The 25,622-nt window shown below is 37.8% G+C and overlaps 1 protein-coding gene across 1 annotated transcript in view; it reads left to right on the forward strand.

Moving 5' to 3' along the window:
- The window catches only part of flt4 (fms related receptor tyrosine kinase 4), a 42,248-nt gene that overhangs the window by 16,135 nt on the left and 491 nt on the right, over nucleotides 1-25,622 (forward strand). Inside the window, exons 4-29 of the mRNA XM_083561332.1 lie at nucleotides 992-1,116; nucleotides 2,621-2,795; nucleotides 3,255-3,397; nucleotides 4,222-4,393; nucleotides 4,506-4,623; nucleotides 4,902-5,077; nucleotides 5,413-5,581; nucleotides 7,838-7,964; nucleotides 8,413-8,521; nucleotides 9,343-9,681; nucleotides 11,510-11,656; nucleotides 13,294-13,425; nucleotides 13,866-13,972; nucleotides 14,276-14,411; nucleotides 14,770-14,874; nucleotides 15,301-15,414; nucleotides 15,508-15,596; nucleotides 20,200-20,347; nucleotides 21,014-21,108; nucleotides 21,755-21,877; nucleotides 22,286-22,397; nucleotides 22,623-22,722; nucleotides 22,862-22,967; nucleotides 23,410-23,522; nucleotides 23,891-24,011; nucleotides 25,194-25,279. Of these exons, the coding sequence (XP_083417458.1) occupies nucleotides 992-1,116; nucleotides 2,621-2,795; nucleotides 3,255-3,397; nucleotides 4,222-4,393; nucleotides 4,506-4,623; nucleotides 4,902-5,077; nucleotides 5,413-5,581; nucleotides 7,838-7,964; nucleotides 8,413-8,521; nucleotides 9,343-9,681; nucleotides 11,510-11,656; nucleotides 13,294-13,425; nucleotides 13,866-13,972; nucleotides 14,276-14,411; nucleotides 14,770-14,874; nucleotides 15,301-15,414; nucleotides 15,508-15,596; nucleotides 20,200-20,347; nucleotides 21,014-21,108; nucleotides 21,755-21,877; nucleotides 22,286-22,397; nucleotides 22,623-22,722; nucleotides 22,862-22,967; nucleotides 23,410-23,522; nucleotides 23,891-24,011; nucleotides 25,194-25,279 (3,487 nt within the window). The remainder of the gene's footprint in view (nucleotides 1-991; nucleotides 1,117-2,620; nucleotides 2,796-3,254; nucleotides 3,398-4,221; nucleotides 4,394-4,505; nucleotides 4,624-4,901; nucleotides 5,078-5,412; nucleotides 5,582-7,837; nucleotides 7,965-8,412; nucleotides 8,522-9,342; nucleotides 9,682-11,509; nucleotides 11,657-13,293; nucleotides 13,426-13,865; nucleotides 13,973-14,275; nucleotides 14,412-14,769; nucleotides 14,875-15,300; nucleotides 15,415-15,507; nucleotides 15,597-20,199; nucleotides 20,348-21,013; nucleotides 21,109-21,754; nucleotides 21,878-22,285; nucleotides 22,398-22,622; nucleotides 22,723-22,861; nucleotides 22,968-23,409; nucleotides 23,523-23,890; nucleotides 24,012-25,193; nucleotides 25,280-25,622) is intronic.

The following is a 25,622-nucleotide window of genomic DNA, read 5'->3' on the forward strand; positions in this document are numbered from 1 at the left end:
TTTGATTATTGTCTGGAAAATCCTTCTATAGTATGGAAGCCTGTGTGCACTCATTAGAAAAAAAAAAAACAGCAAAGTTAGAGATTCATAAACAGGTGCCCCACTACTTTGTCTGCCTTTGTGAAATGCCCAGTTATTTCTTCTGACAAGGTGTTGAAACAGTTTCCATAGATCTTACCAGGGGGCTAATCAGAAGCAGCTGAAATTACAACTATAAATTAGGCAGAAGCATGAAGTAAGGCAGCATGTGGATTTGGTTAGGTGTCTTATCCCGTTCCCTGTACTCATTCCGTGCCTTGTACTCACTGCCTCCATCGTTCATTATCACTGGCATTATTCCACCAGAAGAGCCCTCAAAAAGGCACTTCTTCTTGCACAAATTTATTGTTGAAAACATTATTCAAGGGGTTTGTCTGTTTTTCCTGTTATGCCTGTATATGTGGACCACCAACAGACTGACACATAAGACTCCAGATTAGAGCTTTTGTTTGCACTCTGATAGACATTTTACTTTATATACAAAACTGTTTGGCCTACTTTAATGGAGTCTTTCCCTGAAGCACATAACACTCTATTATATTCAAAAAGCATCCCGCAGTGGAAAACAAAGCTTGGGGCAGTTTGCTGCACTCACACTTGACCTCTGACTGATCACTATATTAACAGGTTTGCAAATGGCTAAATAAAAATAAAAAAGGGTATATAAGCCCTGTTTCTTTGTTATGTAATGACAATATGAGCCACTTCATTATGTAGAGAGATATGGGGAGGGTGGCATAGATAGGAATCTTAATACCATATGTTTGGTACTGATGTGGTCTGGTGGCAGCAATCTTTATATGAATATTATTTGGGAGTACAACGATTATGGCATTTGAGGTTAAATGTATATATATTATGAGGCATAGATTAGGTGTTTTTTTCATTCTTTCTAACAGATCATGTTTTTTGTGACTAATTTCTAAATTTTTATATATTTTTTTTTATATAGACCCAGATCAACCATTTGTCAAGACAAGTGACAGTATGGAAATCATCTATATAACAACATCTGACACACATATAGAAATTCCATGCCTGGTCTCAGATCCTGAACTGAATGTTTCACTCTACTCGGTGCGTATGCCACCATGCTGCACATCGCAGTAGTGGTGTGATTTCTGGCGTTACTACCATTTGTGCATTGGACTGGTGACATGGTTGCCAGTTAAGCGTATAAGTGTAAAAAGTAACATTACAAACAACAATCTGTAATTTGCACAGATATCTGAGATTCATACAGGTGAGTATGAAGGGTATACAGAAGGGGGAAGTAGTGATAATAATTTCAATTAAAATATTGCATATCAAAAAGGTTAATTCAAGGACGTTTTAAACGCTAAACCTCACCTGGTTGCTAGTTGCTGCACATTTCACAAATTTAATTATTGTTATTTATTAACCAGCTATTAATTAATGCACTCTTATAAATAAACAACCCATTTTATACATTTGGTCTCAAGGTCAGGCACAATTCTAGCATATTTTTATTATACTGCATGAAAGACCAGCCATAATGAGAATTACTGACTGAATTAATTAACTGTAAAGTGTTTTCCAGAGTGCATTTTACTCAGGGGCACTTATTCGTCATCTCATTACACTTAAATGTTTTTATGAAAAAGTTAATGCATGCCAATTTGAGATTATTTCTGTCTCCTGCGTTCAATCTTTCAGGAAGTCTGGAGACTTTCCTCACAGTTCTTCCCCCACAGACATGCAGTCAGATATATATATATATATATATATATATATATATATATAAAATGCTCTTTTATGAACACACTATTTCCCAAGGCTTCCGTTTAGATGAAACTTCACAATGCATTACTGTTGGTTTTTGGGTATGCAATGTGTTAAAATCATAATGTCACAAATCTGTTTAGATTTCACTGCTACATTTACATCTAAAACAGATGTCCGGAGAACTGTATAAAACCTACCAAATTTTCTGAAAACTGATACATTTTTATACAAATTTATCTAGTTGACTGCATTTTCCTTTTTTTTTTGCCATTTTTTTGTTAACATCTGAGACAGATGATTTTGTTGATATACAGATGGGCTGTTACACTATCCATTCTGAATGCCATTTAAATGGCATGATATCTGTACCTGTGAATATTTCCAGTATGAATCTCCCAATGCATTGGGATGGAGTGTCACATCAAACAGGTTAAATTAGGGTTCATAGTTTTTCATTAGATTTTTATAAAATCGTAAACTACATTGTATGGCCAGGGAAAATATTAGAAAAATCCACAAGTATTTATTAAAGTCCACAAGAAGCGGAAATAGCATACAGACCAGAATTATGTTGAGCTACAGAAACCAGTTGCCATAACTTTCTATTTTAGTTCAGCAAAACCTTATGTCCACACAATGGTATTTAGCAAAAGCATTTGTGATAAACCACACATACTGTACATAGATATACATAGTAGTACAAGCATAAATGTTTATGTGGTTTGTTACGATTTTGTAGGTTGCTTATGGTGATGCTATGTAGCTTTGTGAACTATAACATGTTACTATTCAAACAGCATTAGCTTTAACCTTTTGACATGCCTTTGTTTTGTAGTTAGATCAAACCACTGTTCCTTTTGAAAGCAAAGAGATCACGTGGGACAGCAAGAAAGGCTGGTCTGTTCCCAGGGATGTCATCTATCGTATGGCCATGATTTTTGGCTTTTTCTGTTCCCTGACATTACATGACAAAGAGTACAAGTCCAATGTCTACATTTTATTGGAAACAGGTGAAACTCTATTTGTATAATTTTTATTGTAAGCTGTTTTGGTCAAGTTTGGGAATTTCCAAAGGATTAGCTTATAATAGCCTTTTAGTTGAAGTGAAAGAACATTAACATTACCCTCAACTTTTCTGGAAGGTTAATGAAGCATAAGACTAAATATTGGCTCGCTTTAAGTACAAATATTGAATTTAACATGAGATAATGACATACAATTATGTAATATGGGCTTGGACTCAAGTAAGCAAATTAGTATTTATCAAAATATTATCTTCACAGGATTTTATTCAGGTTATTGTGATTACAAATTTGCAGGAGATTATACTCATCAGTCATTGTTAGATCTCTGAAATTAATCATAATACAACAAGTGTTGTTTTTAGATCTGTGTAGGCTCTGAGACTTTACTGATTTTAAAATGTTAAAAAGTCTGACTGTCTAAGTGATGATTGTGACACTCTGCAGGAAGTGAGTTTTATGATCTCAAGCTGTTTCCTGAAGACTCACCCATCGAGCTAATGCAAGGCAATGTCCTCAACCTCAACTGCACAGCAATGGTAGAGCACAACACAGGCGTGGAATTCAATTGGGCCTACCCAAGACAAAAGGTAAAAATGTTTTACAAGGGATAAAGTCCTGCTGTCTAATCCATAATGTGTACATTTTATTGAAAGACGGAGACAGCGGTGGATACTGATCTGTAAATATACAGATTGCATTTTAGTCCCCTTTCTGTCCTGCTCATCAAAGGCAGAAAAGCAAAAAAAAAACCAGAACATATATACAATATACAGATATCGACTATCACAGTAAGTCTTTACATAATCCTGACGTTCTGGTGTAAAAAAACATACTTTGCCATTCCATTCCTGACCTCAAGACCTTACTATGGACTTGACTTGAAGTTAATTAATGGTTTAGGGCTTTGGACTGGGCATTGTTATAAAATAGACCTGGCTTAAAAAAACAGACGAAGAACTGCTCTCAGGGAACTTTACTTGGACTTGGTAGCAAATGACTTGTCTGCTAATCAAGTGTTGAGTGGAACCTATAGTAGTGATATATCAATAATATCAACTATGCATGCTTTACATTAAAAGGGAAAGGGGTAAAATGATTATATAGTTATAAAAATTTAATTGAAAAAGCTTGTCATTGACTCTGCATAATGAGCTAATAAGCTATTGTTGCAATATTTATATAAGATTTAGAATGCTTCCTTCATTCAACTAGTTCAGCACTAAGATTTATCATAGCTGTACACAAAAGCTTCAGGTTTATGAATTGTATTGTTTTATTACTAAAACTATCACGTGCAATGAATTTTCAAGAGGAAATGAAAAGGCCAGGATTTTACATTGCCTACTTGAAAAATCTCACACAAAAAATTATGGCAGTCTGATGCGAGGTATCATTTTCATTGTTTTCACAGGAAAACAGGGTGGCGACCTTTCAGTCCATTCGCAACAGCATAACAAAAGGCACACAGGCAACCAGCATTCTTACTCTCCAAAATGCCAACATTAAGGACTCTGGTTATTACACCTGCTCAGCCAATGGCGTAAAGAAGCGGCTAGAAAAAAACACACTGGTCATTGTGCATGGTAAAGTTCAAGGAATTAAACGAGTGTAATTATGTTCACCACAGATCTAGAGACTCCACAGACCGTTGACACTGAGTAATATTCCTAATTCCTAATATTCTTATGATTTCAGAAAAGCCATTCATTACTTTGGACTACTTGAACAGCGCTGTGGTGGAAGCTACAGCCGAACAAAAGTCTGTCAAGCTATTAGTCAAAGTGTCCGCATTTCCTATGCCAGCCACCCACTGGTATGCTCAGGAATTTAATTGTTCAAAAAATGTACATAACACCTACTAGGGTCCTGTAATATATTGTTAATTAACAGATATTGTAACATTGTCTTTTTCTACAAATGTTTGTGTTTCTCTGAGTGCTATCAGTGATTTCAAAGATCCTTGATCTGTTTTGATTAAGATAAAGATTGATATAGATCGAAAATAAGTTTTTTGATAAATCCTTATTGAATTTTACCATTCTAAACAAAATCATCAGATGAATTCAGGTCGGTCATCTTGTATATGTACAGGTATAAAAATATGACAAGGATAACAAAGCGGCCAGAGTTCAGCCGGTTTAAGATTCACAATCATAACCTGGAGATCAGGAATGTGCGCAGAGAGGATGCAGGGGACTACACTTTGGTCCTGAATAACAGTGATGCTGGCATAGAGAAGAAACTCCACTTCATTCTGATCGTCAATGGTAATGCTTTTCTCTCTCTCTCTCTCTCTCTCTCTCTCTCTCTCTCTCTCTCTCTCTCTCTCTCTCTCTCTCTCTCTCTCCATCCATCCATCCATCCATCCATCCATCCATCCATCCATCCATCCATCCATCCATCTATCTATCTATCTATCTATCTATCTATCTATCTATCTATCTATCTATCTATCTATCTATCTATCTATCTATCTATCTATCTATCTATCTATCATCTCTACCCCATCTATGTTTTCACCATCACTGAATAATGTAATTGTAAATTATCTTTGTTCTTCGGAACTCTAATTTTCTTGATGTTTCTTGGTTTCTTTGTGAAGTGCCACCTCAGATTCATGAGAAGGAGACAGCAGCACCTTCTAACCCCTACAGGAGAGGAAGTCGACAGATTCTGACTTGTACAGCTACTGGTTATCCTTATCCAACATCCATCACCTGGCAGTGGAGACCGTGGAGCCCTTGTGCCCTTAATTCCATTAAAAGAACTCCGTAAGTGTTATTATACAATAACAATATTGTATAGAAATCTTTCTCTGTTTAATTCCTTTATTTACTAACGTATAGTTTTTAGAATGTGCATTGGTATGTAGTGTGTAGTTAATTTTTTTGTCTTTTTAGGTCAGTTGCTAAAGAAGAGTATCACTGTGCCCTTTTCAGATAAATTATATATATATATATATATATATATATATATATATAGTCAAAAAACAGTTTTATAGAAATACAGGTGTGTAATGTGTATTGATTTCAATTAAAGCTTTCACCAGAGGTTATTTGTTTAGACAGCCAGATATTTCACTCAAAATCTTTCTGATGCCTTTGGCCTTTTTTGGATGCTTGGCCTGCTGAACATCATAATTTAGTTCTGGTGCTCTTTGGTAAACACATACATCTGTCAAAACTGACAAAGACCTGGAGGTTCTAATGTACTCAAAACAAGTTTAGGTCTCAGGATATTGCCACACTAAAGGGATTTTCGCCTGAACCTCAGACCCATGTCAATGGGAGTATTAGGTTTGTTCCTAAAGCTGTTGAAATCGCTCAAAAACATTAAACACAAGACCTCAGTGGTTCACTTTAAGTTCAGAACGGATACGTTTTGTCACTCTTGGCACTCTGCCAGCCATCGCCTGCCTGTAGAAGAGGTCTTCACTTTTGTGTTATTCAGTCTGTGACATTTATTTTCTCAGTTTTGAGAGACGAGAGGCCTACGGCATGGCATCAGTTCTCCCATGTTTAACATTCAGAGATTTTTTTAGTGCTCCATCCAGCCAAGTCTGCATTTGAGAACCATACAAAGAGCGATGGGTCATCCAAACAACAGGAAGCATTAAGGCAGCATGGGGCCATGATAGTATCCTTTGGCCATGAAAAGACAAGCTAATTCTACAGTGTTGAGACCTCAGAGTACCTACCGGCTTCCTATGTTCATTTTCTTGGCTTGCTTCATGGCTGTATAGTCACGCCATGCTACAGACGCTTTAGTTCAAGTGGAGATTGCTGTAGCTTTATGTGGGCAGCTTTTAGGGTGAGCTATGGGCAAGCACATCTCTTGTGTTTTTTACATTACTCCCACACATTCACGAGCGATGTTCTGGGTGCTTGAATTCTGTGCATCACTCACACTGACACATACACGCAAACGTATACAGGAACATTGAAAAAAAAAAGGTTGTGATATTTTGAAGTGGTCCTATGTCCTGTGTTTTATGGTCCTATGTCCTATGTCCTTTAGCCAGCTGCTTGATTTAGACATTCACAAGCACATTTACGTCAGCATTCAACTTAGCAAAATATGCAGCACCATTTTATCAGTGGTCAGTCCACTTCCGATCCCACACTCTCTATAGTGAGAAAATGACTTGTATACTCCACCTTTACCATGTAAATAATATCGGTGCCAAATGCAGTGTGTGTCCTTCATGTGTGTCCTTCTCTAGCCTTCACCATTTACAGGAAGGCAGATGAGTCTAAAAGCACTTCCTGTGTCTATCTGTACATCCTCTCTTACTCACAAATAAACACAAGCATGCACACACAAGACAATGGTCATGGCGGATGTAGGGTTCACCATCAGACACCCACTTTTCCTTTCCTTGCTGTACAAATCTACAAATATTCTTGCTAATGACACTGGCTTAAAGTAATTCCTCAGGAATACAAAGAAAAGAGATGGGTTTATGTAGCATGTTAAAGCTTTTAGACATGGGGTTTATTCCAGATTTGAATTGCTCTATAGTCACATTTATTGGCAGAGTCAATTGAATTGCATAAATGCATTTAATGTGTTTTTTGTAAACTTTTTTTTTATATTGGAAAACGTTATGAAATTACTCTCTACAGATATCACATGTTACTGATGCCAGAGATTAGATTGTATAATGCTAGATTGTTTATTCAAATTGCATGTACAATGCAAATGCACTGTACTTTAATTTGCTTAATAATGATTATCTTCTGGGGTTTGAATATAAAAATTTTATTCAGGTATCATAGCAAACTGTCATTTGTCAAAGGTTTCATGGATTATGAATGAGAAAGTCATTTGTGTGTTAAATTCGAGTTTATATGATGTACTCCATTTAAGAAAACATGTTATGACCTCTTTTACTTTTACATTCATGGTTTAAAAAGTATTTTATTTTATTAAATGCTTTTAGAGAAACCAAATCTGGAAACATGCCAAATATGGATATGTTTGTTTTTGTTACATTAGAGACTAATATGGTTTCCAACTGTTCCTAGAGCTCATAGAAGCCAACGAGACAATGTCCCTCTCTGTCAGGACTGGCTTGATCTGGACTTTGAACACACTCTGAACACAATTGACAGCATGGACACATGGAATGAGACAGTGGATGGCAAGCAAAAGGTTTGTTTTTTGTTTTAATACTCTTCGCCCTAATATATATACCAGGAACATTTTAATGTTTAAAAAGCTCCCAAGCATCAGTTGGATCCATTGTTTTAATGTTTCATTTTTTACATGTGACCAAAATATCTGAACCGTGACAAACATTTGTCAATCACAAGAAGTGGGAAAGGTGGTGAGCTTCAGCCTTTCCACACTCAAAATATTTAAACTCTTCTTCCTTTCCACACTTCCTGGAGGGAAAGGGAATAAACATGTATGCGCAGAACACTTGCTTCCTGTTTTCTGGCACACCTGTGAAGTCATATCCTTTGTGTAGGCTGAGAAAAGGAGTGGCAGAAGGAAAAATAGGAGTCAACCAGCAAACTCATCATCTCTAATCAAAATTTCTGGGGAAAAAGACACGTTTCTGTTGATTTGATGTGCTTGCTTTTTGATTTTTTTGCAGACAGTTGGCCGTGTGGTCATACCCAACGCAAACGTTTCGACCATGTACAAATGTTCTGCTGAGAACAAAGTGGGAAAAGATGAGATGATTATCTACTTTTATGTGACCAGTAAGTTTTGCTTACTCCATAGGAAACACTTCATCAAATATATTTATGCCTTTAACTATACATTTTTTTCTAATGAATAAAAATGCTTTTTTCCAGTCCTGTTCCTGTTAAGTTTTCTTACAAACTTATGTGGTTTCATATCACTGGATTTTAAACTGCTAATGAAACAGGTTATGTAAGGTCATTAGGGCAAGCATTTTTTCATCACTTTACCCTGCTCACATTGTTACAACCTTGTGTAATAAACAAAATATTCCCATGAAATATAATTCACTCTAAAATCTAGTGTCCTCAAAGCCAACGCCCTAATTGTCTTGGCCAATCTTTTCAGACCTACATCGAACCATATTCTGGCTTTTATAATAATATTAAGTTCAGTTATGTCTCCAAATGTATTCTCCAAACACAGATTCTATGATCTATCACAGTAAGCACCGCTCTGCATTTTAATGAGGACTTTTAAAGGAGACACTCCAACAATCAAGACAAAAAAATAAATATAAAGATGATGGATTACAAAATAAAAAGATGAAAGTCCATACAGCAATAGGCACAGAATTTAGCTGATTTTGCAAATTGCATTTGCTGAAATTGAATTTCCTAGCACAAATTGACATAGTAGTTAAAAATTTTTGTACATTTAATCCAAATGACTTATCTAATTTATAAACCTGAGCAGTTATGGGTTAAGGACCTTGCTCAAGGGCACAGCAGTGGCAGCTTAGTGCTGCCGGGATTTTGAACTCATGACCTTCCATTTAGATGTCTAAACCAGAGTATACTCCATTTCACTCTTGATTTTACTAGCTCTTTCTTTTTAGCCATTCCAGAAGGCTTTGGGATTGATATGGAGCCATTGGAAGAGCTATTGGAGCTGAAGCCTGTTAATTTGAAATGCAGCGCTGACAACTACACATACGAGAACCTGCGCTGGTATCGTCTAGACCCACAAGCCGTGCCTCCAGAGGACTGTAAGAGCCTGCACCAGTATGCTGAGCCTCTGGTTGGGAACCTCTCTTTCGACTCCTACACAAACAACTGGGTGCTGGAGCTGAGCATTCCCAAAGTGCATTTGCAGGATGAAGGCAATTACGTTTGTGAGGTGCAGAACCGGCAGAGTGGTGATAAGCACTGCCACCGAAAATACATTTCTGTAAAGGGTAAGCCCGGGTTCTCTTATGTGTATGAGCTTTCGAAATCCAAACTTTGTACATTATACGGACAAAATAAAAGTAAATTAAATAATGATAATAATATATATTATTATTATAAATAAATATAATATAATAATAATAATGATGAATTGGCCTGCTGACTGAATCCCAGGCCTCATCAGTCTGCAAAAGTAGCTGACTTTTCTAACAACCTTGTGACTAAATGAGCACAAATCTTCACAACCAGCCTCTAAGATCTTTTCAGGATAAGGGAGGATTTTGTAACAGTAAATGGCTCTAAATATGAAATTGGATGTTCACAAAACACACAGTTAAATCTTATGGTCAGGTGTCCACATATAATGTATACACTATATAATATACTTATATTTTGAATCTTTAGGGTCTTCCATGCTTTTTAAATATTGAGTTGAGTTCAGTGTACATATTAAGGGAAAATGTATAATAAATCTGCATGTGTTGGTGTTTAGATGGATGTTGGGCTAGACAGACAGCTAGATAACGGATTTCTGCAGGCAGGTGTGAAGTTTGGGTAAAACAGAGATGCGTCTAAGTGCAATTGTATCTTGCAAACATACAAGAGCATAAAATGAGTATTAAGTCATTTGGATGTAAACACATGTAAGGTTGGGGCTTTAAAACTTCACAACCACACAGCAAATACATGTAATATTATTTATGGTCAGTAGTAAATACAATTAATTAAAAACTTACTTCAAGTAAACATAGTAGGTGAACATAGTAAAGTCAACATAGTAGGTAAATGCTTTGTTATTATAGTTAAAAGATCTTTTTCTATTTTTCTAGGCTATTTATTAGGCAGATTTAAAAATCATTAAATAGCTTATATCCCAAACACATTATAATTATATGACTTCATCAAGTTGAAGTACAGACATTTAACCTTTGGAGGGGGGTATAAATATTAAAAAGGCTATTAAAAAATAATGAAATAGTTACCATAGCTGCTGTATAATATGAAATAAAGCCATATTGTTTTCATATTTGGTTGTAATTGTAACAAATTTGTAGTGGTTAATGTCATTATTAAGACTAGAACTTTTCATGTAGAAATATACTGTATTCAAGACTCCTATTCAATGTTTATTTCAATGTTTGCAATCATATTTTTTATTTATATATTATTGTATTGTCTTCTTTACATTTTATTTTTTAATTGCTTCTTGATTTGAAGTTACAACATATTAGAGTTGATATCAAAGATGAAGTTGCTATTGAAAATCCTCGTCTTAGACTACTCACAGGTGATTAATCTGGATGGGTCTCCAAAAATCTATTTAAGCAGCTGCGTACACTCATGTCCTTCCTCATGCAAATATTAATGTAATGTTTTGACTTAAGGCATTACATTTAAATATTGCACATATATTATAGCAGTTTGTGATGTTTAAAATTGGTTTTGATTGCATGGGTCATCTACCATGCAGCACCTGGAGTTATTGTCAAAGCTACTGTTACAGCTACAGCACACAGAAGTAATCATTTTATGAACTGCGTTAACAATTTATGTAGTAAAATGTTTCCTTGATTTGCAGCAGTTCTATATCTCACTTTGTTGATGAAAACCTAGCTTTTATTTTAGTATGATTAGTTCTTACAAGCAACACAAACATATAAACAAAGTTAATATATTAATCTTGCTTTGAATCCACAGGTGATATGTCACTAAACATGAACAGAGTGGCACAACTTCATTCATTGTGGTTTCTCTTTGTCATTTTCAGACTGTCTATCTTTGTGCCACTCTGTTTGTTTATTTCATTCATTCTCTGTTTTCCTCACTCGTCTCTAGCTCTGGAGGCCCCGAGGTATCGGCGCAACCCCATCAATCAGATAGTGAATGTGAGCGCATCTCTACATATTGAGTGTGATGTGGAAGGCACTCCCTCTCCCCAGCTCTCTTGGTTTAAAGACAACCAACCTCTCCATCAAATATCAGGTCAGCTTATGGTCTGTTTTCCTCCATTGTACAAAATGTAGGAAAAGAAATAATGCAGATTCAAAAAAGCATAAATATCTCACGTTAAAAATAAATCACTTCAGATTTTGTATTCACTAAAGTTATAGTTTCCTGATCATTTCGGTGTCTGCCTTGTGCCTCGTTCTGTTCGCACACACAAATTCACAATGAAATGTATTTATTCAAGTGCATAGTGGAGCTCCATTTGGTGTGATAGACAGATGCTGGGTGGACCACTGGAGCAAGGAATTGAAGCTTTGGCACTGGAATGTAACAGCAGTGAATCTGAGCTATGCGTGTTGACAGCTTTGAAAATGAATGTGTGTGTTTATAGAGTATGTCCACCAAGCCTTTTTGGCCAACAGGATTTACAGTGCTTATGTGTGTATTTGCAGTGTGTGTGTGTGTGTGTGTGTGTGTGTGTGTGTGTGTGTGTGTGTGTGTGTGTGTGTGTGTGTACAGGGCAGACAGAGTTCAATAATAGACTGAGGTTGCTATGCTGCCAGGGTGCCTGGTTGTAATGTGTGTTGAATCAGGTTTGCCTCTGATTAATTATACTAGAGGGATCACAAGGATTTTGTGACCTAGTCTATCAGCATTGACCTTATGTTTCTTGTTAACTAATTGAACACATAAACACTCTGGCATGGGGGCCATTAAAGCCAATGCATTCTAGTGTTTTAGGCAAAAGCGAAGGCTACCTTGATGCTCTCCTGCTACCAATTACACAGAGTGCACCATAGCTCACAAATGGAAGGCATTTGCGATGTTTGTATCAGGAGAACCTGAACATCAACACATGGCAGTAGTCTGGGTGTTGTTCACATAATGTAATATGACACTTCATTTAGGCCTTGACCTGGACAACACCACTGTAATAACTCCAAAGAAGCAGTTATATCTTAAAGACACAGTTTGTATTCTTGAATTTAGTCCCAGGAGGGCATCTAATAATCTGTAAAAAATAATTTGAAGGGCACCTTAAGCACTCAAGCCTGCAATACAATAAATCAAACTAGTTTCTGTTGACATTTTTTGTGAGGGACTAAAACTTGGACAAAATTGTTCTGAACAGCATGCTTTCTATATTTTGCATAATTTTTTTGTTTGTTTTAGTTTTGCAGGTAGCAGTAGATTATAAAACAGAAAAAAGCAACATGAAAAGATTTTGTCACAGAATTAGCCATTGGGTGCCACATTTGCCATTGGGTACCACAAATGGGTGCTCTGTTAAAAAAGAATTGTGGTTATATTGTAAGTGTACAGGACACAGAGATTGTAATGATTTGAAATGAACAAAGAAAAAATAGGGCAAATTTAACTAACGCTTAACTAACTGCCCCCTGGTGGCAGCATGGTGTATTACAGCTAGCTAGCTAGCTAGCTAGCTAACTAGATAGATAGATAGATAGATAGATAGATAGATAGATAGATAGATAGATAGATAGATAGATAGATAGATAGATAGATAGATAGATAGTCATGAAACTAGTGCAGGACAGCACTGATCCAGAAACTGATCCTGAAACTGATCCAGTCAATCAAATCACTGAAACTTTGATTTGATTGACAATCACTGTGCACATTTTGATTGACAGCTTTGTGGATTTGCACAGGGATCATTCTGCAGGACTCTAACCAGTCACTCAGCATCCAGCGTGTGCGTGAGGAGGATGCAGGTCTGTACACTTGCACTGCCTGCAACCAAAGAGGCTGCATTCAATCCTCAGCAACAGTGTCTGTAATCGGTGAGATTCTCTTTATTGCCCACACATGTGCTACACACTTTCTGTGCTTCCACACCTTTTTATATACTATAAAAGTTATAAAAAGAAATGTTTCATACAACTTTTTTTAATTTTAAGATATTTATTACAGCTTGACACGTCTTATACGGTTTAATATTATTCGCAAATTCAGCAGTTAAGTTGGAAGGTAGTAGGAAGTTTTTTTTTATATCTTATCCATGTTAGTAAACTCACTTATTCCACTCGAGAGAGGACACAGTAAAGTGCCCTTACTCACAGAGATGCTGGATTTACTGTTTCAGGCTTTTGCGTGTTTGATGGAACAACTGGTGATGGGAACATGAAAGAGTGGTGTGTTTTGCAGGATGTTTAATCATGTGAATAGGCACAGATATCAGGAAATGACCTAACACCATGTACCACATGTTTTCCTTAATCAGGATCTAACAACAACACAAATGTGGAAATCGTGATCCTTATCGGCACTGGAGTAATTGCCATCTTCTTTTGGGTTCTTCTCATCCTAATCTTCTGCAAAGTCAAACGGGTCAGTGAAGCTTTGAATCGTGATTTCTATCCCATGTTGAGTTTGTTTTTAACTCACTGCTAATCCCCTAGAGTACTTGTCTGTTGCATGCTGTCTAAGGTGTATACCATTCCGCAAGAGCAATAAATCAGAAACCCCATTACTATCTGACTCAGCAGAGTTCAGGTGACTGCTGCTATATGAAATGGAGTCACAGTCTGTGAAATCTACAAGACGTAATTGCTGCTCCTGGCTGACCTCCAGATAACAGTCGCCACAAAAAGCCAGCATTGGTAATGTTGTTGTGATGTTGTTGTCCTGCAGGTGAACCCAGCTGATATCAAGACAAGCTATCTATCTATTATTATGGATCCAGGTGAGGTGCCTCTGGAGGAACAATGTGAATATCTGCCATACGATTCCAGCCAATGGGAAATTTCAAGGGACCGTTTGCGGCTTGGTACGCAGTGGTAAAAATACATCTGTATTTGATTTATATTCAGTTATATTCAGTGGTATGCTTCAAGTAGAAGATAATAACAGGGTTGTGATTAGATGTGGCATTTAAATCAGTATACTATATTCATTTATATTATTTATTCCTATTTATTCTTGCTCAATCCTTGTCGTCTCACCAGATGTCCTTAATTTGAATTTTTTTACTTTTAACTACAAACCTGTGGATTTATACTGCCATTCTGCAATCTGTCAAAGTACCATTTTTATTGCAAAGACAATAAACCAGGACTCTAAAAGTAAATTATACTCTTATCCTCTGTGATTAAGTAATAATATCATTACTGATCATCTTTCAACAGGGAAGGTGCTTGGTCATGGTGCTTTTGGGAAGGTGATTGAGGCCTCCATCTATAGCAGTGATAAGAAGAGCAGTTTTGGCACTGTGGCTGTTAAGATGCTCAAAGGTTAGAATGATTAGTCTTTATGTTTTATTTGGGTTAAAATGGCCTATTTGGTTTTCTTGGGTAAAAAGGAACAATGTTTTACAGCATTGAATTTGGTTTAATTATAAAGGCAAAACAAAGTGGTTTCTGTTTTAGGTTTTCAACTTGAAAGAAAGAAATGGGAAGATCGTTTTTGTATTACTTACCTACTTTTTCAAATATACTTTACATTAATAATAACTGAGAGGAAAATTAGATTTGGGTATTTTAGAGTAAATTGGATTACCATAAAAGATTTGGCATGTCATTATTACTTAATAATTAAACACATTAAATAAAAACATGAATCACTGTCTATTAAATACAGAAGTCGTGTGTTAGTCTGTGATTTACTTATTTAGCATATTCTTTCAAGCTGTTTTAAACTGCATTGTGTGTATATCATAGAGGGGGCGACAGCCAGTGAGCATAAAGCCCTCATGTCTGAGCTGAAAATCCTCATCCACATAGGAAATCATCTGAATGTGGTTAACCTGTTGGGAGCTTGCACCAAACCCAATGGTTAGTCCAACTGCTTCATGTATAGATAATAAAAATCTATAACTATCATATATTTATTTTATATCTGATTTAAGTACCTGTCATTTTTTTAAGGTCCCCTCATGGTTGTGGTGGAGTACTGCAAATATGGAAATTTATCCAACTACCTGCGGGCAAAGAGGGAATTTTTTCTGCCATACAGGGTATGATTCAGAAGAGTTTCATCACCAGAATCATGTCATTGTAAACCCAGTGAACTAAGACAAGTAAAAAACTGTTGTTAAATGTAAAAGTTCAGGGGCTTGTGTTTGGGTAAATCATGGGTATGTGTTTGGTTAAATTACATCTACTGTATATAATGTGGTGGAGTTTAAAATGATGCCATGGGAAGATTATTCATTTTATTTTCCCATTTAGTCTTTTTTCCCAGTTCCCATTGTATTTTGACTCCAGCAGTGCCACTTTATAGATGTGATTTTTACACAAACATGTCCCCCTTAGCTGGAAAACAGCTGTTTTATTTTTAATTAGGCCCACTAGACACATGTTCAGAGTACTATGGAAGAGCTGTTGGCCTTACAATTGATTATGATTGCTTGTTGGAGATAATTAAGATAATGACCATATTTGAGTCAGATTCATAAAAGGAAATGGCACTACATGGTGTCTGTAGGAAAGAGACATCAAGGAAGAGTGCATATGGAAATATGAAGAAGCAATAATGTGTTCTTTTGTTGGTTGTCAATTTCTGAAGACAGCTTTTCTTCACTAAATCGTTTAAAAAAAACAACAATATCTTCAACCCCCAACCAGTACCAACCCCCCCCCCCCCCCCCCCGCCCCCAACCCCCCCACCGCCATGAGACTCGTTTGCATTTGCAATAACTTTATTGCAAAGTTCAGTGGCATTTGTAGGGTGCATGTAGTCTGTTTCCAAACTCAGCCATTAGGGGGGCACAAGCCAGTGTACTCTTAGTGCCGGTCCCAAGCCCGGGTAAATAGGGAGGGTTGCGTTAGGAAGGGCATCCAGCGTAAAACATGTGCCAAATCAAATATGCGGATCACAAATGAGAATTTCATACCGGATCGGTCGAGGCCCGGGTTAACAACGACCGCCACAGGTATCGTTAGCCGACAGGGTACCGGTGGAAATTGGGCTACTGTTGGCCGAAGGAGGAGAAGGAGAGGAGGAAGGCGTCTACAGAGACGGCAGGAAAAGGAGCAGTGTAGGAGAGTAGAGGTTCGGGTTGGTACTTTAAACGTTGGTACTATGACGGGTAAAGGGAGAGAGATAGCTGATATGATGGAGAGGAGAAAGGTAGATGTGTTGTGTGTTCAGGAGACCAAGTGGAAAGGGAGTAAGGCCAGGAACATTGGAGGTGGGTTTAAACTGTTTTATCATGGTGTGGATGGGAAGAGAAATGGTGTAGGGGTGATTCTGAAAGAAGCATACAGTAAGAGTGTAGTGGAGGTGAAGAGAGTTTCAGATAGGGTGATGATCGTGAAGGTGGAAGTTGAAGGGATGATGATAAATGTCATCAGTGCCTATGCTCCACAAGTTGGCTGTGAGATGGAGGAGAAAGAAAGATTCTGGAGTGAATTAGATGAAGTGGTAGATGGTGTACCTAGGAAAGAACGATTGGTGATTGGGGCAGACTTTAATGGGCATGTAGGTGAAGGGAACAGAGGTGATGAGGAGGTGATGGGTAGGTATGGTTTTAAGGAGAGGAATGTGGAAGGGCAGATGGTGGTAGATTTTGCTAAAAGGATGGAAATGGCAGTGGTGAACACGTATTTTAAGAAGAAGGAGGATCATAGGGTGACGTATAACAGTGGAGGAAGGAGCACACAGGTGGATTATCTTCTGTGTAGGAGATGCAACCTGAAGGAGATTGGAGACTGTAAGGTGTTGGCAGGGGACAGTGTAGCTAGACAGCATCGGATGGTGGTCTGTAGGATGGTTTTGGAGGCGAAGAAGAAGAGGAGGAAAGTAAGGTTTGAAAGAAGAATAAGATGGTGGAAACTGAAGGAGGAAGAGTGTAGTGTGAGGTTCAGGGAAGAGGTCAGACAGGGGCTTGGTGGTGGTGAAGAGGTGCCGGATGATTGGGCAACTACTGCAGGAGTGATGAGGGAGGCAGCTAGAAAAGTACTTGGTGTGACATCTGGAAATAGAAAGCAAGACAAGGAGACGTGGTGGTGGAATGAGGAAGTGCAGGAGAGCATTAGGGGAAAGAGATTGGCAAAACAGAAGTGGGATCGACAGAGTGATGAGAAGAGTAGGCAGGAGTACAAGGAGATGCGGCAGCAGGTTAAAAGGGATGTGGCGAAAGCCAAGGAAAAGGCATATGAGGAGCTGTATAAGAGGTTGGACACTAAGGAAGGAGAAAAGGATTTATACCGATTGGCCAGGCAGAGAGACCGAGCTGGGAAGGATGTACTGCAAGTTAGAGCAATAAAGGATGGAGAGGGAAATGTGTTGACTAGTGAGGAGAGTGTGTTGAGAAGATGGAGGGAGTATTTTGAGCAGCTGATGAATGAGGAAAATCAGAGAGAGAGAAGGTTGGAGGATGTGGAGTTGGTGAAGCAGGATGTAGATAGGATTAGTAAGGAGGAAGTGAGAGCAGCGATTAAGAGGATGAAGAATGGAAAGTCGGTTGGACCAGATGACATACCGGTAGAAGCGTTTAGATGTTTAGGAGAGATGGCAGTGGAGTTTTTAACCAGATTGTTTAACAGGATTCTGGAAGGGGAGAGGATGCCTGAGGAATGGAGAAGGAGTGTGCTGGTACCGATCTTTAAGCATAAGGGAGATGTGCAGACCTGCAGTAACTACAGGGGAATTAAGTTGATCAGTCACACCATGAAGTTATGGGAAAGAGTAGTGGAAGCCAGGCTGAGAGAAGAGGTGACCATCTGTGAGCAACAGTATGGTTTCATGCCGAGGAAGAGCACCACAGATGCCTTATTTGCTTTGAGGATGTTGATGGAGAAGTATAGAGAAGGACAGAAGGAGCTGCATTGTGTATTTGTGGATTTAGAGAAAGCGTACGACAGGGTGCCGAGAGAGGAGTTGTGGTATTGTATGAGGAAGTCAGGTGTGTCAGAGAAGTATGTGAGGGTGGTGCAGGACATGTATGAGGACAGTGTGACGGCAGTAAAGTGTGCAGTAGGTACGACAGACTGGTTCAGGGTGAAGGTTGGACTGCATCAAGGATCGGCCCTGAGCCCTTTCCTGTTTGCAGTGGTGATGGACAGGTTGACGGACGAGGTCAGACAGGAGTCTCCCTGGACTATGATGTTTGCAGATGATATTGTGATTTGTGGTGAGAGTAGAGAGCAGGTTGAGAAGAGCCTGGAGAGGTGGAGATATGCGCTGGAGAGAAGGGGAATGAAAGTCAGTAAGAGTAAGACAGAGTACATGTGTGTGAATGAGAGGGAGGGCAGTGGAGTGATGCGGTTGCAGGGTGAAGAGGTGGAGAAGGTGGAGGAGTTCAGGTACCTGGGGTCAACAGTGCAAAGTAATGGAGAGTGTGTTAGGGAAGTAAAGAAAAGAGTGCAGGCAGGGTGGAGTGGGTGGAGAAGAGTGACAGGAGTGATTTGTGATAGAAGAGTATCTGCAAGAATGAAAGGGAAAGTTTATAGGACTGTGGTGAGACCTGCGATGTTGTATGGATTAGAGACAGTGGCATTGAGTAAAAAACAGGAGGTGGAGCTGGAGGTAGCAGAGCTGAAGATGTTGAGGTTTTCGTTGGGAGTGACGAGGATGGACAAGATTAGAAATGAGTTTATTAGAGGGACAGCACATGTAGGATGTTTTGGTGACAAGGTGAGGGAGGCGAGATTGAGATGGTTTGGACATGTGCAGAGGAGGGACATGAATTATATTGGTAGAAAAATGCTGAAGATGGAGCCACCAGGTAGGAGGAAAAGAGGAAGGCCAAGGAGGAGGTTCATGGATGTGGTGAGGGAAGACATGCAGGTAGTTGGTGTAAAAGAGGCAGATATAGAGGACAGGGTGGTATGGAGACGGATGATCCGCTGTGGCGACCCCTAATGGGAGCAGCCGAAAGAAGAAGAAGAAGAAGATGTAGTCTGTTTCCATGGAAATGGAATAATATAGCTTGTGTAAAGAGCCAAGTCCTCATGACTTATTTGTTTGGCTTCAGGATACATGGATGCAGGATGTCATTACTACTGCTATTAATTCAGTAATTAATCTTTGGTATAAAATTACAAATGTATAGAAGTAAACGCAAAGCACATTAACAATAGCCTAATGGTCTTCTTGAAATCCTAGTGATAAAATATTTTCTTTTTTTTCAGAATGTAATTGCAAAAGGAGGAAGCACCCACTCCTTTTGCAATTACATTTTGAAAAAAAAAAGAAAATATTTTCAATTATGTGTATGTGACCTACAGTAAACTACAGTAGACTCTCATAATTTTAATTAAATAAATAAGTCAAATCATGTTGGCTGGATCAGAACAAGACCACCACCACCAGTCTTAATCCTATTTCAAAAATGCAGAGTATGGTGTATCTGCACTGTGTTTTCATATGGCAAACTCTCCAGGAGTATGGGGACATATTAGCATATAAACAAAACATTAATGTGTATATGTATAACAGGATACGTTTTTCTGTCTCTGTAATATAAACAAAAATAATTTTCACATCAACATCAATATCTATTGTTCTACAAGATAAACAAGTATATTCATGAAAACTCCAGATCACCTGATCACCACAGAGATAATAAATGCAGTAGCTTTTATGTCTCACTGTACATTTATTTTCCTCTGCAGGACCGGTCCCCTAAAACCCGGAGCCAGGTGAGGAGGATGATGGAGGCTGGGCAGGTAGAGCAGAGAAGTTGTCAACCTTCTTCCTCTGGAAGCACCCCGAATCAGCTTTATGATAAATCCAGCTCAAAGAGCTCCTCCACAGAAAAAAGTAAGTTTCTACTACGTCATATGCAAATAAATGCTGTTATCTGTATGTGTATCTGTACTTGGATTTAAATTTGAAGTGGGCATGCCTTATTGGACTTTATACATTATAACAAAAAAGAGCAATTTGTCATTTTCTTCAGCTCTATAAACTAAGCAGATTCAGTCAGGCGCATGTTTAGCCGATGTGAACTTTTCTGACAAGCAAACAAACAAAAAATACTACCCACATACTATTGAAATCTGTTTTTGCATATTTATTTAATTCAAATAATGTTAAGATTAAAATTCATTTACATCTCTATTGCGTATATGCGCTATTCATGACAGTGGCAGCTGGAGGTGATTATTAGATGGTAGGGCCAATCAATCAGAGAGTATCAGTATCAGTGGCAATCATGGTGGCCTACACATTATCTTCCAACGATTCATAATTTGTATTATAATTATAATTATTGTATTATTACTTTTCATTATGATGATTTTTTTAAAGCACTTTAGCCCATTTATAAGAGGATGTGATACGAATGATGTGAATTATGACTCATACTCAACTTCATTCTTCCAAACCATATATTTTGTACTCGTTCATTATGTCAATAATTGTAAGTAATTAGTAAGTGATTTTGTATTTTTTTTTTTTGCATATAATTTATATCTTATTTCTAAGTGGAGGACCTCTGGAAGAAGCCTCTTACAATAGAGGATCTAATATGCTACAGTTACCAGGTGGCACGAGGGATGGAGTTCTTAGCATCTCGCAAGGTAAACCCATTGCATAACGCTGCAGCAATATAATGCACAATTGCACATCATTTTGTAATGCATTGTTTTGTGTTGACATTCCATTGTCAGAAAATGTTACAGCTTCACCTCTGTTTATTACCAAGCACTGACACGGGAAACGCCTTTTAAGCAAAACAACTCTCAGAAAGTTTCACTAAATAATAATATGTTAGAAAGGGTGCATTAATTATTGTGTAGAGCTCCTGTCAGTGCTGCAAAAGAAGTAATGTAACAAATCATGCAGTCAGACCCAGAGGTTAAATCATCCTAAATGAAACAAAGATCCAGTTACAATGGATTTTACAGTATAAACTAATTCCACAAAAATTCATTTTTATTTTGATCTACTGTCTCAAAAGGAAGACGCGTATCAATAAAGCGGAATAGTTATAATATTTATAATATTCATTAAAATATTCACACACACAACACATTTTGACTAGTGACATTATAGATCCTCAACTTAACTCAACTTCAATATTTCTATTAGAACAGAAGTAAATACTAAAATATAGAAAAATAAGAATTTGGCATGGAAACAGTTATGCTGAGGGAAATGTTTGTGCACGAGGGTTCCACTCCCCTGCCTACAATTCACATTCTTCTTGTGATCTTGTTCTGCCAGTGCATCCATCGAGACTTGGCAGCCCGGAACATTCTGCTGTCAGAGAACAATGTGGTGAAGATTTGTGACTTTGGACTGGCTCGTGACATCTACAAGGACCCAGATTACGTCCGGAAAGGCAATGTACGAAAGAAACAGACCACATCTCTGATTTTCCCCACACCATAAACATTTCCAAGTGGATAAAACTTTTAAAAAATATTATGCAGATACAGATCATGAAAAAAGGGTAAAAGTGTGATTACTGTGACTTTATTGATGATGTGGTGGTACCCCAGACTAGTTGGTTGGATATTTAAAAAAAATTTCAGACCTCCATGCTTTAGTCACAGACATTAAGATTACATTTATCATCTTGGAAAACTGAATGCATGTGCAAGTGGTTCCAATTAAAGTGTACATCACAAGACCAATAATTACACCCTGAATCTGTAGAATGGCTTCACTTTTCTCAGTCACTTGAAAAGCGTTGATGGTTTGGGAAAAGTGAACTCGATGTGAACTCAGTTTGATGTGCATTTGCTTCTGCAGGCCAGACTGCCTCTTAAGTGGATGGCTCCTGAGAGCATCTTTGATAAAGTCTACACCAGTCAGAGCGACGTGTGGTCTTTTGGCGTGCTGCTGTGGGAGATATTCTCATTAGGTAAGCTCTGTGCCTGGATTTGTCAGCTTTAATATATACTATATAATATATAATAATATGTAATATAATAATATAAATGATGTATATAACAATATATAATTTAGATTTATGTTGATTTTTATTTTATACCTTGAGCAGATTACTAAACAAAATTGAAAATAAATAAAATAATTTAAATTGAACTCAATAAAAAAAAACCTCTCGAAATGTTTCTGTACACCACAGGTGCCTCGCCTTATCCCGGCATCCAGATTGATGAGGATTTCTGTAAACGGCTAAAGGATGGCACCAGGATGAGGGCTCCTGAGACGGCTTCGCCAGAAATGTAAGCACATTTCTGCACTGAATCTCTAAATCAGTTTATTTATTTATTTTTTTATTTTTTTTACAGAGGGTGAATTATGAAATTAACCTGCAAGTGTCTAATGAAGAGTTTGTGTGTATTTGTGTCCCCCTGCTGGTAGATATGGGATTATGTTGGCCTGCTGGCAGGGTGAGCCCAGAGAAAGGCCTACATTTCCTGCCCTGGTAGGGATACTGGGAGACCTTTTACAGGACAACAGCTTACCAGTAAGAAATTTGGCAGACTTTTGGTGATGTAACTTTTATTCAGGCATTTGAATTTTGGAAGTTGAATGTGCATTAGCATGTTACATGGGTATATAGACAATGAACCTCAAATGAACTGCTGAATCAAAGCATAAGAAAAAGATTTTTTGTCACATACAGTGAAATTCTCCACATTATCCCAGCTTGTTAGGAAGTTGGATTCAGAGGACAGGGATAGCCATTTTATAGTGTGCCTAAAACAACAAGGACGGAATGGCTTTGCTCAAAAACCCAACATTAGCAGCTTGTCAGTGCCGGGATCAATAACCCAGAGCTTCAGCCTTTGAACTTCTACTGCCACTACTGATATCAATTTTAGTGAACAAAGTAAAAAAAAGAGGTATACCTAGGTGTTAATAAAAACTTATGTTGAGATGTAAGTGGATTTCCTCTTCATGTTCAGGACATCCCCTTCAGTGGCTCACAGAGCTCAGAGGATGATGGGTTTTCTCAGGCCTCCTCCAGACCTCCATCAGAGGAAGAGTTGAGATTGGCCTGTAACACAATGCCAGCCAGGTACTGTCCTCACACACACTGCAACAGCGTAAACAGATAAGATTGAACCCTTTTTGTTAAAAATAATTGTCAAATCTTGTCCTTTTTTTTTTTTTAGACAAAGTATGCCTGCCTTGAAATGACTGGGTTCACAAATTTCTTTTATTGTGTGTGTATGATTTAAATACATAAGTTACTATTGAAATCTTGATTTAAAATGCAGTCATCATTATTTATATGATTTAAAGCTAATTAATTGAGGTTTATATGAGCCATGTTACGTGTGGGTTTTGACAGACTCGCAAGCACAAGTAAGATATTCAAAAACTTATGAAATGGTCATGAAACCTTTTTTGTTGTTCTCTCATGGCACTTTTTTTTTTTTACAGATACTATAATTGCGTGCCATTCTCTGGGTGTGTGATGGTAAACCCCTCTACGACATGCCATTCACGGGTAAAAACTTTTGAAGAGCTGCCGATGGTGATGACCTCTCATAAGTCACATCATGTAAGGACCTTCTTTCAACGTTGCTATTGTTACTAAAATAATATAAAATTGAAGGTTTTACAAATAAGATCATGTTGCTTTATCCAAGGCATCGTTGTTGGTACCAGATGGGCTGGTTCATTTCAGATACTAATTTCCTGGGAATTTGACATACAACAGAGTTTACACATTATAGTGCAAAAAAACAAAAAAACATGCTGGGTGTGGATGGTCTACAGCAGACGTGTCCAATCTTTTCCAAAAGGGGGTGATGGGGGTTTTATTCCAACACAGCAGAATCCAACCGAGTCTAGTGAAAGCCAATCAACTTGTAGAATGTAGCTCCAGTTTGAATAAAAGTCTGCACCCACATCAGACTCTTCTGGAAAAGATTAGACAGAACTGGTCTACAGGCTGCACCTTGCTGATGAGAATGATCAGAGGAGAAGGATCAGACTGGTCTGAGCTGACAAGGCTATAGGAAACCATGGTGAGCTGAAAAGCATCTCAGAATACACATCACATGGAAACTTCAGGTGTATGGGTTACAAAAGCAAAGAAGACCACAACAGGATTCACTCTTCTAGGCAAAGATCAAGAACTTGATATTATCATGGGCAAAGACTCACCCAAACTGGAAAATTAAGTGACAGGAAATTTTATGCCTGTCTGCCTTTTTTTCCTGCACAGCTTTCATAATTCGAGTTACTGTGTCTTTCCAGGCAGCAAGGTCAATCCATTTCCACTGAAATATACCATCAAAAAGGTGTTTCCACCCATAGAACTGCTCAGTGAAGGGTTTTATTCCTTGTCCAATTCTGTGTAAACTCTAAAGACTGTTGTGTAGGGGATCAGCAGTTTCTGAAATATTGAAACCAGGCAATCTGTTTCTAACATTCATACCATGGTAAAGGTTTTATAACCATCACATTTTCTTTAGCCTGGTGTTTGATGTGAACCCTAACTAAAGCCCTTAACCTGTATCTGCAAACTTCTATACAATACCCTGCTGCCACATTGATTGACTAATTGGAAAACCACATGGATGTACAGCTATTGCTAATATTGTACACAGTTGGTGTATGTTTCTAATGGAGAACCATCACACTTTGCACAGTAAAAACCAAAAATGTATATTTGATCAAGAAGCCACTGAGCATATACTGTTTACAATAAGCCTAACAAAGAGCCATATTCCTGCAGGACAGCCAGACAGACAGCGGAATGGTGTTGGCGTCTGAAGAGCTGGAGAGGCTTGAGCACAAGCACAGAGGAGCTGTGTTGAAGACGTAAGCTCTGTTCAAATGCTTCTCCTAATACGTTAATAACAGGGATACATTCACTGATCCATCAAATATAAATTATGAACTTACTGAGATTGGTGACATCCTATTAGAAAATAATAAACCTTTAAATGAATAGATGTTTTTTCAACATATTGTTAATTGTTCTGATTATAGAGGATGAGTGATGATCATTGATGAGAATTTAGCAGTTTCCTATACCAAGGGTTTTAAAAAAAATTTATCTAAAATTAGTTGTCAATGAGCCAGTATGAGCCAGTCAGTTAAATCATTTTGATCATAAATAATGACTGCACTAGAGCAATGCACTAAACTGTAATTTTATTTG

Source organism: Silurus aristotelis (assembly GCF_946808225.1).
Source record: "Silurus aristotelis genome assembly, chromosome: 14".
NCBI lineage: Eukaryota > Metazoa > Chordata > Actinopteri > Siluriformes > Siluridae > Silurus > Silurus aristotelis.